The sequence below is a fragment of the Hirundo rustica genome, chromosome 2, assembly GCF_015227805.2.
Source record: "Hirundo rustica isolate bHirRus1 chromosome 2, bHirRus1.pri.v3, whole genome shotgun sequence".
Lineage (NCBI taxonomy): Eukaryota > Metazoa > Chordata > Aves > Passeriformes > Hirundinidae > Hirundo > Hirundo rustica.
The window spans coordinates 92,650,405-92,664,261 of NC_053451.1; the positions used below are offsets into that span (position 1 = coordinate 92,650,405).

Consider the following 13,857-nt stretch of genomic DNA (forward strand, 5'->3'; position numbering starts at 1 on the left):
TTTCTTCCTTTGGTTGCTTACAGATGAACTTTGTGTCAAAGCTGTAACAGATTTCTTCCTTTATGCCGGAAAAGGCTGATAAAATGTGATAATTCTGAGGACATGAAGATCTGTACAGAGGTGCTGTTACTGAAGTTTGTAACTTTAACCCAATTTGTTGTTGTTAAATATAACCCAAACAACTACTCGTATTTTATGAACAACTCTTGGGTTTTGAAAATCTGCAAAGTTACTCTTAGATTTTTAAGTTGGAGAGAAAAATTCTATTTCAAGATCAGATGCACAAGTCTGTGCATGTGACCTTGGCTTCTCTCTTTATGGAGTGAAGCAGGCCAAAAATTAACACTGCGTGTTTCTTTCTAACGACTAAGGGCTGTTTTGGGGTGACTAGCTCAAACTTGCACGTCTAATTTTTAGACCTTTGTAAGGAGAGATGAGTCCTACTATTAGTGTTTGGTCTGAAAGAAATTAGTAGTTGGAAATGTCAGTAATTGCATACTCCTTATGTGTTAAGCATTGAGCTTGAAGCATGTGGGAGTGTGCTCTGCTGCTTGGTTATCAGAAACCACTCCCATTCTCAATGATCTTGTGTCAGTGAAGAGACAACTCTTCTCATGATCACATCATGGAGAAAGTTAAATTTTAAAAAGTGATTTTTAACTGGAAGTCGGCAGCTGCGGGAACAGGCCTGGGTTTTTTTGGCTGCTACTGTTTGGTGGAAGTTGACTGAATAAGTCAATTGAAGGTTCATCTGATTTGTTACTAGAGTATGCTTTCCTAGGGACAACTCATTTCATGCCACTTGACTTGATACATTTGGCACAACTTGTGTCTGTCACTCTAAATAACCTGGTTTCCTTTCATTTGAGCCTTTGCAGTCAGATATGGAGAGAGTCCAATCTGCAGGAGAATTTCTTTAGGCCCGCTTGAAATTGGTTTCTGTACACTAATAAGTTTATTCTTTCTAGGAATAGATTATTGTTGAATGCAAGTGCCCTTTTAGCCGAAATGGAGGTAAAGCTGTTTCTTAAAAATTAATCTGCCAAAACAGTTCAGTGAACCATAGTGAAGCTTCAGTTGTACTTCAGAAGACTGGTAAAAGGTTTTTTTGGAAAGTGACAAAGAACAGCTCTTGATTTTGGTCTTTTTCTCTTTTGTCTAGACATGAACAGAACATTTCCAGACAATGTAAAATTCCGCAAAACCGCTGATCCGTGTTTGCAACACACACTCTACAATGTATTGGTAGCATATGGGCATCATAATAAAGCAGTAGGGTATTGTCAGGTAGGTAATCATTGTTTTGTAAACAATGCTGCATTTCACCAGTGGTAACTGTTCTTGTCCATTTAAATATGTGTTCTTGGAGAGCAAGAGGAAGCGAGCTTGCCTTTCCCTCCTCCTGTAATCTTTCCCCGAGCAGTCCTTGGTATATACAAAGCATCATGAGATCTCAATTCCTTTGTTTTCGCTGTTACATTTTTCAAAGTACAGAAAGGCCAGCATTAATGTGACATCATGTACTTAGGGGCTGGTAGCATTTATTTAGGGCCATCTCCCAGTACAGATAACACAAGTAGGAAGAAAATTTCTTTGAAATTCAACCTGATGCTGCTTTCATGGCAGCTCAAGATAATTTCTGTTGTCACTGTCAAGTACTGTAAAGTTTCCTGTGGGGCACAAAGAAGATAAGTTTATTCATGATAGTCTGACAGTCAAGAAAAAAAAGTGTCTGCCCTTAAGAGTCTTAAAGAAGCAGACACTGTCATGAGCAAAATGTGTTTTCTTATTCACTTATTGAGTTCACTTATTAAGTCCTCTCCTGTCTCTTCCACTTCCTGAACAAGAATGTGTGTATTAACATATAGCTCATTTTAGTTGAGAAAGTTATTGTAGTAAATACAACTACTCCATAGCTGAAAGAATGTGAACAGTATTTTTTAAATCTTGGGAGAAGAAGACTTAGGGGGACTTAAACTTAAACCGAAATCTCTAAAAATTTTTTTCTTAAATTTTTTTTTCTTGTGTACCTCAACTAGTTTTAGTACAAAAATTATTTGCTCCCATTCTTCAAAAGATTAGTGATTTCTGTTATTTTCAGGAAAATGTATTTGTTAAAATATAATTTTAATATTTTGATAATAACAGAATAGGTAGAGTTACAAATACTCACTTTTGTAAGTGTCAGGTTTCTATGTAGAGGTGATTATGCGCAACATAACACAACTCCTAAAGCCTAGTAACTTCTGCATGTCCAGTTATTAATAAAATACTTTGGTATCTTTACTGTTTAATGGACGAATGGAAGAAGAACACTTAAAAAACCCTTGTGTGGGTTCTTTGCACATCTGGTCTCCTCACAGGATCAGTGCTATTATATGTGGACTATTGGAGATATTATGGAAGAAAATGGTTTGTACACAGCCTTTGGGTGAGTTAAGCAGCTTGTAAAAGCTGCTGGAACTGCAGCATTTTATTTAGTGTGTTTGGGTCAGATATTCTCCTCCTGCAGCCTCACTGTCTACCTGCAGGTTTGTTGTGTTTATAGTGCACATATAATACAGCTGTGTTGGGTTTGATCTAAGCTTTCTGTTTGATTGGGCTTTGGAATTAAAAAAAAAAAATTGAAAGTATAGACTGCTAAGCTTTTTCTTTTAATTTTCCTCTCTTGTTAGCTGTTGTGCAGGTTTAGCTGGTTTATATGCATTTAATATGCACACTTTGTAGAACTGTAGTAATTTAGCTCTTAATCAAAAGAAGTAAGCTAGAAACTATTAAGATGAGTGTATGCATCTCAAAACCCTTCATTCTATTTCAGGGCATGAACTTCATTGCTGGATACCTGATTCTTATTACAAAGAACGAAGAGGAGTCCTTTTGGTTGCTAGATGCGCTTATTGGAAGAATATTGCCTGGTACATTAAAAATATAGTTTTATTCATATGTTGGGGCTTGGCTTTTATCTTTGCATTCTTCTCCAGCTGTAGACAGTATCTGCATCTGGTCTCTTCAGTAGCTCTCTGAGTTCTCCTACCTGGATCTCTGGGTTTGCAGGAAGTGTTTACACAGTCAATTTTGCCCCAATTTTGCTGAACCTCACTGCACATGTGGGGTAGTTTAAAACCAGAAGCAGACACCAGGCACAGCTGTATTTTTTACTCCTGTGAAATGCATTTGGGAATGGTTTTTTTTTCCTGGGATTTAATTACAGAGGGAGAATAGTTTTATTGTGTATTCCTATTAGCATTGCACAGGTCTGAGTACAGATACACCTTTAATGTAGGTGGAAGTTATCATTGGAAGATCCGTAGAAAATGGAGGACTAATTCCTTACTGGCTTAGTTTTGCTTTTGCACAGATTTTTTCTCAAATGGTTGGAGGTGGAATTCAATATTACACTGTCAACTAGGTACTGTCAAGGACATCAAGGTTGAAACTTTCCCTTTTCCTTCTGTCTATTCATGTTAAGATTAAACAAAAAAAAAATTTTGGTTCCCTATTGAACAGATAGGAAAGATGTTGAGAAATAAAGAAGAATAACTGAAAGATGCTTTTTATGCTTTTGAGTGAGGAAGAACTAAGAAATTATTTTATACTGAATACACCATATAGGAACTTGTATTTTCCTTATGTGGAAATGGTGGTTGGACTTTGTTTCCAGACTGAAAGAGTAGAGACAGGCAGGGAATGTCATGAGTTGTTGAATCAGTCTGCAAATATTTAACGTTATGCAGCCTTGAAGTTTACTTTCCAGCTGTAAAAATAGTCTAAAGAAACCAACTGTCTGTTGCTTTTGTTCAGCCTTGAGAGCTCTAAGCTGAGCAAACAGGTAGGAGACAGGGGTGCTGTCTGCCATGGGTCCTGCTACTGCCTGGTGTGGGTTGATGTCTGCTTTGGCATCACTGTGTCAGGGATAAGGCACCCAGGAAAAGGCAGGCTTATTGTGAAGTGATGTGTGGAAACTCGTGCTGTTAATCCTTTCAATAGTCTTACACACTTTAATTTGAGGCAAAGGAGGTAGGGTCAGAATTTTATATTTGTTGTTTTTGCTAGGGAACCTAATTCACTTTATCAGAAAACCTTCATTTTTATATATCCTTCTACACTTTACTGATACTTCTGGCAAAAGTTGTTCTTATTTTTCCTTCTTAGCTGTTGACTTTATCTTAGGCAGGTAGCATTAGTGATGGGAAGAAACTCATAACATGAAATGCAATTACTGTGTATAAAGGAGGTGTATGTTTACTTAAGTTATAGGTATATTTTTACTTTTCTGTAACAAGATTGTTGTTACTGACTTTAGCCTGGGTCCAACTAGACAATATGAATCTTCTGTATAGTATAAGTATTTGTATTGAATAATACAAGGCTTTGTTGACAGAAAACTTGTTGCTGATGCTCTTCCCACCCCCCGCCCCCCGATTTTTGAAAATATTTTTATCCCTTCTACTCCCACCACTCTCCTATATGGTTTGATTTGTATATTTATAAAAGTCAAAGCGTGACAGATAAAATAATTGGCATAATTTCAGTGAAATACTCTGTGTGCATATGTGAGAGAAAGAATCAGACAGACCATATTCACAAAGCAATTCACTCAGGTAAATAATTACTGCCTTTCTGTTAACAGTGCAAGATATTACACATTTCAGTTTTAAACCCTATAATTATTTGTTAGGGAAGCAGAGAAGCACTGGACCTCTCCAGATCTTGAATGTTTTCCGGGTTGTTTCCCTTCTTCAGAGGGAAGACTAAGAATCAGTTTTGTTGGATGCTAACAATTTAATTTGCCATCATTTTTCCATTAGTTTGGTTGCTGATTTGGTTTTCTTGATTCATTTGTGTTATAATATACATGTTTTCCCCCTATCGTTGCACCAAATATGCCTCCAGGTCATGTCCTCATTTTCAAGTGTGCCCTGTCACTGCCAGTTAAGTCAGTGGTGCTTTAGGACAATTTAGAAATCCATTCTCTGCCCTCTGCCGTGTCCCTGTGGGTGCTTCCTCCCCTGCCCACGCTTGTTTAATTACATTAGACAGCCGCTCCAGAACCATGATGCTGACAGTGGTTTTCTTGGTCAGCAGATGAACTAAGCCAGTCACAGATCAATGTCATTGATTGAAAAATGTACAGTGTGACAGATGGGAACATTCTGAGAAGTGACAGAAAATGGGACTCCATCAGTAAAGGTTTTCTAGCTGAATTGTTCTGTTACATCCGAATGGAGATAACGCAGCTGGAAGAGAGAGACAGTAAATTAGGTTTTGGTTGATTGGTGAGAAGAGTCCTGTGCATGCCTTTCATTTGGCTGAACGTAGCACTGCTGGGTACAGCTGGGTGAGGCCAGAAAGTTCCTGCTTCTGCTGAGGGCAAGCCCCTGCATTTCTGCCTGTTGTCTGTCAGCTGCTCAGCCAGGGATTTGCAGGGATTATCATTTAAACACAGCAAGGGGGAAGAGAATTATTTGTTTAACTGAAGTTTTGGGTGTTACCAAGTGTTTTTTGTTCCCAGGCTCATTCAGGCAGATGGCTGAAGCAGACAGCATTGCCCACAAGAAGCAGTATAGATTCAATTCAAGGTCATAGTGGATGTGCCTGGAGTTTGTACTCAGCATAGCTCTGATGTTTCTGTTCTGTTCATCACTCTGATTCTTGTTGAGAAGTTTTGGGGATTTTTTGTGCTGTTAAGGAAAGAGTGTGGAGATTGCTTTAGAAAGCATTGGGTAGGTAGGACCTTTTAAGTGTGGTACCTCAGTATGTACGTAAAGGAGTAAACTTGTCATATTTTACAAATTTATGATTAAACTGTGAGGTTATGAGAAGAAAAACTCAACAATTTGGTCTCACTTTAGCCTGACAGTTATGCTTATATATAGAAGAATAACCCCCCTTCCCACCTTCAGTGGTTCTCAGTCTGGAAGCAATTGTGTATATCAACCTATACTCTAACTAGACTTCTAGGGGTGAGAAAAGTCCCTCTCTTTTGCCCTTACTTTTCATGTATTTGTAGGATGCAGTCAATTAATTTTGGAGGTTTTTGCTCCTTCAGTCAAACTCTTCTCTTGCATGAAACTTTTCTCTGTTTCTGTTTTAGCCTAATAAATATTCTTTGTGTTTGTTCCAGTTTGAATTGATTTTTCTTTTTTTAACCTGATCACAATGGCACATTTTATTTTCCAGTGGAGAATCAGCTAGTGCCTTGTGCAGTGGCTCTTTTCACAGTGAAAAGTGTTTTACTTAAGGGAGAAAATCTGTAGGATTTCCCTTGCCTTTTTTCCCTAGTGGCACTCTAGTTTTGATTTGTGTTCTCTATATAATGCATGTGCTGTTCCTTCTCTATCATTGTCAACAGGTGTTTTTTTCCACAGTATTTAGGAATTTGTAACACCTTTTTGCTGAACTTTATTTGCACATTTTTGTTCTTGTCATTTTAAATGTCATCATGTCTCTTACTCTGGTCTTTCCACTGTTACTTTGTTGTGCTTTCTGCATTGTATTGTATGCATGGGTCACTATCTCTTAGTTTAGGGTTGTCAAAAAATACCAGCTTTTTCTTTTCCTCCTATGTTCTTAATAAAAATCCTGAATGAGGTGTAGCATTCTTCAAGAATGAGTCTATCAATATTCCTTCAGTCTTATTACTTTTTAGCAGCTTCTTCTAAAAGTACTTTACCCACGTGTACTGCCTGGTTGTTTATAAAAAAAGAGCAGAGTTTTGAATGATGAAATAGTCATCAAAGTAGTAGACTGCACTGCAGTAGCAGGCATTAGCTGCAAGCACACAAGGTGCAAAGCAAGGTGCCACTTTGGTGTGCAGTGTAGTGACTGGTTCAGGCAAGTGCCTGCATGCTGAGATAACAGGTATCTCCCATGTTTGTTCAGCTCTCTGGCTCATGATTGTATCAGCCTGAGACTTGCAGGTTGCACAAGAGATTAGGCATGGTAAGGGACATGAATATTTGAACTGAATGGCACCATATCAAACTCTCGAATATCCTTCTCTTTTGAGTGATTCATGTTATAACAATGTTTCGAGTCCCATCATACAGACTTCCAGGTATGAAGGGAAGGACCACTTGGGAAATGCAGAAGGCTGTACTAAGCTGTAAAGTATTTCTGTTTAGACTGTTTGCTTTTAATTGCAGTTGAGCCTGTATTTATTTTGTTCTTGTGGCCGAATTTATTTAAATACCCTAATTGGGTATTACCAGGGAACTTCTGAATGCAGAAGTGGCTTGGCAGCTGCATCTTTTCAGACCTGCATCTCCAAAGGGAGTGGAACTCTTCACAGGAAGCATTTTTGTTTAGCTGTGCAGGTAAAAAACATTGCTAGACCTAAACTGAGCTGAATTTGCAGTTTAAGATGGGGACTGTTGTGATAAAAAGCATTTCCTTTCAGAGAGAAGACTTGAGCACCTCAAGCATGTGCTTTTGGTGTGGAAAGCTCTTTTCAAGGCTATGTGTGACATGCATAGCACCATGTTTGCAAAGTAGTTTTTGACAGCTGAATTTTTTTTATAGCACCATCAACCCAGCAAATTACAGCAGATTGATCAGTTCTGGGCTGCTTCTTTATCTTCCTCCTCTGGCAGCACTCAGCTACAGGTCTGTGAGTTGGCAGGATTCTCACTCATACATGGAGTTTCTCAGTGATTGCATTTGAAGTCATTGTGGTGTGGCCCTCTGGCCTCCAACATCACATCTGGTACTCAGAGACAGGAGCATTTTGCTGGTCAGCTGAACAATTAAGAGTTTTGCAATATGGGACTCCATCATATTTTAGTGTTAACCCCCAGCCACGATGAAAGCATTGATGTTTGAGCATTAGAGGTCAGTTGAATATACCTGGGAATTAAGCATGCAGTGTCCTGTTAAGCTGAAGGTGGAATGAAGGAGTCATGTGCCTGTATTTAGAAACCATGATAAGCCCCAAATCCTCATCACTTACAAATCTGAACTGCTAGGAGATTTGTGAGACTTGAGCAAGGAGGAAATAAGCAACTGATTTTTTTTTTTTTCCTTTAAAATTACATAGGTATTTATACATTTGAAATAATTTATATACTTTTTGTATCATAGCTCCCTCCTACCCAGTCGCAAACCTCATCAATAAAAGAACAATCTCATTATTTTGTAGGTGCGTTTTAGGTGGCTGGGTAGAACTCTTACAGTTTTGTGTGAAATAGAAGTTTGCTGTACATGACAAGAATATCCATGCTGTCAGCCTTACTTTTGAAAGGAAACATGCAACAAAAGCACCCATAATGTTTAAAAATGCTGAAGAATATTGTATTCCTTGACATGACGGTATTTACACTGGAAGTAGGACCTATTCCACCAAGAAAAAGACAGGAATGCCTCCTTCATTCTGACAAGGAAGACTTCTATTGATACAATTTGATTATGTTGAACTTAAAGTATCTTCAGTAGGCCATCCATGGCACTACTGTGTGGGACTGCAGCCTTTGGCTGTCTTTGCAGACAGTGCTATTTGCTTGTTTATCTACCCAGTAAACTAAGTTTCATCCCTTTCAAAAGCCATCAGCAAAATAACTTCCCAAATGATATCTTAATTCAGTTAGGACCGTTCAAAGGTAGAATTCCCTTGGCTGCATGCAAAGGAGGAAGGTAGGTAGAGTGGTATAAACACAGAAATGTGGGTTTGGGAGAAGAGGTCATGGGCTTTTTTGATGGGGAAGAACCAGTCAGTGGCCAAGCCTTAGTATGCAGCACAAGGCTTACTTAGCTTGTGCTTTATATTTTATTAGAGTTGCCATGTTGGAGGGATGTTCTGTTTCCTTTTTTTATTTATTTATTTTTTAAATCTAATGGTTTGAGTTGTAAAAGCATTCATGTGCACATGTGTTATTGAAACTATACTTTTGACACAGCCTTCTCCATGCTAAGGGACTGTGCTGTTCTACCTGCAGAATTAATGCAGCTTTTTTGGGGTTTTTGTTACTTTCTGATGGTCAGCCAGGGCTCTGTATGTTCAGTTACAATTTTAATAAATGAACCTTCCTGAATATGTCACTTTGAAGAAGGCTAACATATCAGCTGACAAATATATGATGGGTTATACGTGCTCAAAGCAGATACCAGTATACAGTTTTGTATTTTAACATGTAAATTCCCATAAAATGTATTAATGTCCTTGAAGTTATCTATGTATTAAATACCAAGACTCATAAAACTGGAAATGTAACTGGAAATCTAACTTTCCATACAAAAAGCCAGGAGAGGAAATAGTAGGAATTCTTCCCATTGTAGCCTTTCAGTACTTAAAGAGAGCTTTAAAAAAGGGTGGAGAGCAACTTCTTACAGGAGCAAATAGCAATAGGACAAGGGAGAACAGTTTTAAATTAAAACAGGGGACAATTAGATTAGATGTCAGGAGGAAATTCTTTACTCAGAGGATAGTGACCAGTGGAACAGGCTGCCCAGAGAAGTTGTGTGTGCCACGTGCCTGGAAGTGTTCAAGGCCAGGATATCGCAGAGGTCCCAGACTTGGTTTGAAAGAGTGACCCTGCCACCGCTGCTAGTAGTGTATTCAAACTATAAATCAGTATTATTAAAAACACTTGCTATATTTTTTAATTGGAATTTGAGTTGTCCTAATTTGCAGGTATTGGGTTTTTTTAAGACTTTCTTCTATTATATTGAAAAGCCCACAATGCCTGGTGTGTTTTCTCTATGAAGTGGTTAACTTTGCTTTTCAATTTTCTTGCATAAATGCTACAATTAAAGAGGTACCTTACAAAACTCAGTTCTTCTAAGTAGTGTTTGTAACTTTTTCTTTCATGTCCTTTCCAGTTCTTCAACTTTCTGTCTGAATTGTAAATATCAGAGCTGTGTGCAGTTTTCCTAAGTTTTGCTAATGTCATAATCAGAGATTATATACTCTCTCTTCAGTAGAGAATATATCCAAGGATTGCTTTGGCTTTTTTCTGAGTAAGATGTGTTTACTCTGAATTTATTGTATTTGCAACTTAACATTCTGCTAAATTGAAGGGTTTTTTTCAAAAGTTCAACTCAATATTAAGTGTTGAGTTTTTTAAAATATGTCATAGTAGAAAGAAGCACTGACAGCAGGCTTTAATACTGTTTCAAAATATAGTATAATGTACATGCAGCATGGGTGGCAACATAAAGAATGTGTTGTGTAAGGAGACATATTTTGTGAGTAAAGGAAATGAAATTAAGAAAATCATGTACAGTGGTAACTTTTTGTCTACCTAAATTTACAAGAAGTGATTGTTTAGTTTGAGAGAGATGCTTAGAAAACGCAACCTTGGTTGCATTTCATGTATTCACGTTCAGAAGACTGAAGTGCTTTACTATGCTCTCAGTTTATGGCTAATGGAGAACTCTTGTTCCTCTTACGGTTTTAAAACCTGTTGCTTCAAGAATTAAATTAATTCTCTTGTTAGCTTCTTCAAGCTTGAAGAGGATCATGGCTTTTATTCCCCTTCTATTCAGACTGAAGTATTAGATTGGTTTCCTTCTTCCAGTGCCAGACTAGAACCATATATGTTGCTCCAGCTCTGTTTTATGCTGCTTCTGTCCCAGTCTCAAATGCTCAGAGGTCCCCATGTTGTGACTGTAGCATTCTTGGGAAGAGCTGATGAAAATGTAACAGCGGGGCTCTTCTTAAGCATGAGAGGATATCACTGCTGTGTTTTGTGCTGAGGTGTTAAAAATAATCATGTCAGTGCGGTCAACTGATAAAATACCTATTCTTCCTAATCCTGTGGAGGAGTTAAAAACAGATCCAGGAATCCTTACTCAGCTGAAGTCATCAGTCGTTAAGACTCATTATACAGCTGTAAGCTTTTTTTTTTTTTAAAAAAAAAAAAAAAAAAAAAAAAAAAGTTTGTTTACTCAACAGGCATGATAAGCAGTTGTAGTTTTCAATTTCCTGTTCTTGAATTTCCTCTCAGTGTGAGAAAATTGGTGATAGAAGTCTGTCAAAGGGTTTTGTGAGTTAAAAGCCTTGGCTTCTGGGACCATAGTCAGCCCCATAAACTGCAGGCTTCTCCAAAGCATGCAACTCTTTAGACAGGCACAACTCATGGGGTGCAATGGCTGGAGTCAGGCCAGGCTATTTGGAAACAGCCGAGTGGGGAATACTGTGTGTGTAGAGTGTCTGTTGGTGTCTGTCAGCTCGGTGATACTGTGAAAAAACCGCTATCAAAAACGTGGCCATTCCAATGGGAGATGATTCGGAGAGGGGAGAGAGGGAAGAGAGGAGAGCTGGCCAGCAGTATTTTGCTCAATTATATCTAAGCTATATGAGAGCAGTTTGGTATCTGTACCTTTAACCTGGACTAGTTTTAAAATTATGCAAATATCTCTACTGAGCAGCACATAACAGAGCTGGAACATAAATAAATAATTAACATAGCCAGTTTCATTCTCTGTAACTAGATTGTCTGAAAGTTACATTTGTGTTTTCCAACATGCTGCTAACTTCAGTTTGTTTCTCTGAGGAGTTATACATGAAGTCTTAGTTTCTTTGTCTTTCATCTCTCCTTCTTCTGTAATGTCTGGAAAGATGACATCTTTGTCTGCCTTTCCATTGACTTTCTTCCAAAAAGTTTCCAAATGGCAGGTAGCTACTATATCTGCTCAGAATCCCACTTCTGAGCAGATGTGCTCTGTGAATTGCAAATGGGAAGCCAAAGGCTCTTTCAGCTCCCTGGGATCTATTTTCCAAGTTTGAGACCAGAAGCAAAAGATGAATACAGGCAGGTGGCATTATGTAGAAACAAACACTGCCTTTTTGTACTTGCTGGAAAGGTATTAATAGTAAGTAATTTCTCAAGATACATTACTCTAAATTTTGTATAATCTCTGTATCAATCAATAAGGATCTATAAAATGCTTGCATTCCCTTTTTTTAAGATAATCAAAATAAATCTGGTTTCCTTAACGTTTTCTTAAAGCTAATGTGCAATTGTGAATTATACGGCTAATGCTGGTTGTGGTGTGATTTTAGTACCCCAGGACAGAAGTTCTCAGTTTAGTTTGAAGGAAGAGATAAAATATAGCTTGAGTCTGCTCTGGGTTGCTTGGTTTGTTAGAGTTTTTTCTGTTCCCTGGAAAATTAGGAACTTGTGTTTTAAAAATAATGTAATTAAGAGGTTTTAGCTTGCCATTTAACCTCCTATCTGCAGGACGTCACTCTGGCCAGGACACCTGCAGGGTCACTCTGGCCAGATACTGCAAAAAGAATTGGCAGTACTCCTGGGTTTCCTCTTTTTCTTGTCATGGCTTTCTGATTTCTTCCCAAATGTAGGTTGTTCAGCTTTTAATGTAAGGCTCATGATGTAGATACTTAGAACATTCAAAAGTTGGTATGTTTTAAATGTTGTGTTTTTTTCACCTACAAATGCACATGATGGAATCGGGGGGGGGGGTTGACTTATAAAGTAGGGAATGTAGAACTGAGTGCTTTTCATGAAATTCTGTTCACGGAAACCTCTGAGTTTTCTTAGCAGCCCTTAGGCCTGCTCTGTTTCCCTCCTGGATTCCAGTGAGGTCTGGAGGCAAATGGTATCTCCAGCAAGGAGGCATTCTTGAATGTTGCTCGGTGGCATAAAAATGAACTATTTCTGCTACTGTGGGAGGAGAGAGAACATTACTATCATCACCACCACCCCCCCCCCCCCCCAACCTGGTTCATGGACATTATAAACATATTCTTGTGAATAAAATACTTTGCATTGTGTAGACTGTGAGGAAAGTTAAACCAGCCAGTTTTTTTCAACTTTCCAGTTGGTTTGGATCTCAAAGACAAAAATTATTTCAAGAGCCTATTCAGGCTGGGCTACATAGGCTCTTGAAATAATAGAAATACTGGAAGATAAGCAGCAGAGCTGAGGTCTTGTTTTGGGTATTTTTGTAACACTTAAGAATTTAGTTTCAGAATATTTAACCTGACATATGCACAGCAGACTGGAAGGATTTTTTTTAAAACTTCTGTAGCTCTTGACTCCTAGAGATAATTTAAGACTGTAAGGGTATTGCTTCTTAAACTTTTATTTTTGGAACCTCTTAATCTATTTGTAACAGAGAACAAGGTCATAGAGTCCCTACAAGCTTTATCCTTATTTCCAAATCTTATTACTGTTCTGGAGCACAAGCAGCCAGTTATGTCTTAGTGCTGGACATTCTGGTGAGATCCAAAGTGCTAACTATTGTCACAGGGAGACAATGAAATGTAGTGTTAGGAATGTCTCTGCCAGGACAGGTTTCCAGCTCAGTAACTGCATGCCACGTTTGTTAGTAAAAAGCCTTTTGAACAAGGGAAAAGTCCTTTGATGTGGTCACCTGTGTTGTACAGTAGCAATAAAGTAGCTGGCAGCTGGTGAAGCTGGCTTTTCCTGTTTGCTGCTTGACTCCGAGAGGAAGAAGCTGATGATCCCAACAGAGCCACAGGGCTACACTGCTGTTTCAGGGTCAGGACTTGGATGAGGAAAGAGTACATGGCAGGATGAATTCCATGTGGGATGCTGCCCACATTGCCGTCTGTTATGTTCTCAGGCACTCCTACACTTTGCAAGGCATCCAAAATCCATAGGCAGACACTTGAAACAACAGACTGGGCAAAGCACACAGGTAAGCAGCAAAGGGAAAGCTGAGAGTAAAATACAGAAAACCTTGGATCAGTTTACAAAAGCACTTGAAAATGCCAAGTTGCATATTGAGAAACTTGATTTTCATCTAGATATTTTTTTCTGGAATTTAGTAATAAATTAATAATACAATAATAATTTATAATACAATATTTTATTTGTTGCCTTCCAGAAAATGTCATGAAAAACAATGTAGTGTGTGATCACCTAAAAATTATCA

The 13,857-nt window shown here is 38.2% G+C and overlaps 1 protein-coding gene across 3 annotated transcripts in view; it reads left to right on the forward strand.

Moving 5' to 3' along the window:
* The window catches only part of GRTP1 (growth hormone regulated TBC protein 1), a 35,810-nt gene that overhangs the window by 15,548 nt on the left and 6,405 nt on the right, over nucleotides 1-13,857 (forward strand). For all 3 annotated transcript variants that reach the window (XM_040056709.2, XM_040056710.2, XM_058419222.1), the window contains exons 4-5: nucleotides 1,163-1,287; nucleotides 2,819-2,915. In XM_040056709.2, the coding sequence (XP_039912643.1) occupies nucleotides 1,163-1,287; nucleotides 2,819-2,915 (222 nt within the window). The remainder of the gene's footprint in view (nucleotides 1-1,162; nucleotides 1,288-2,818; nucleotides 2,916-13,857) is intronic.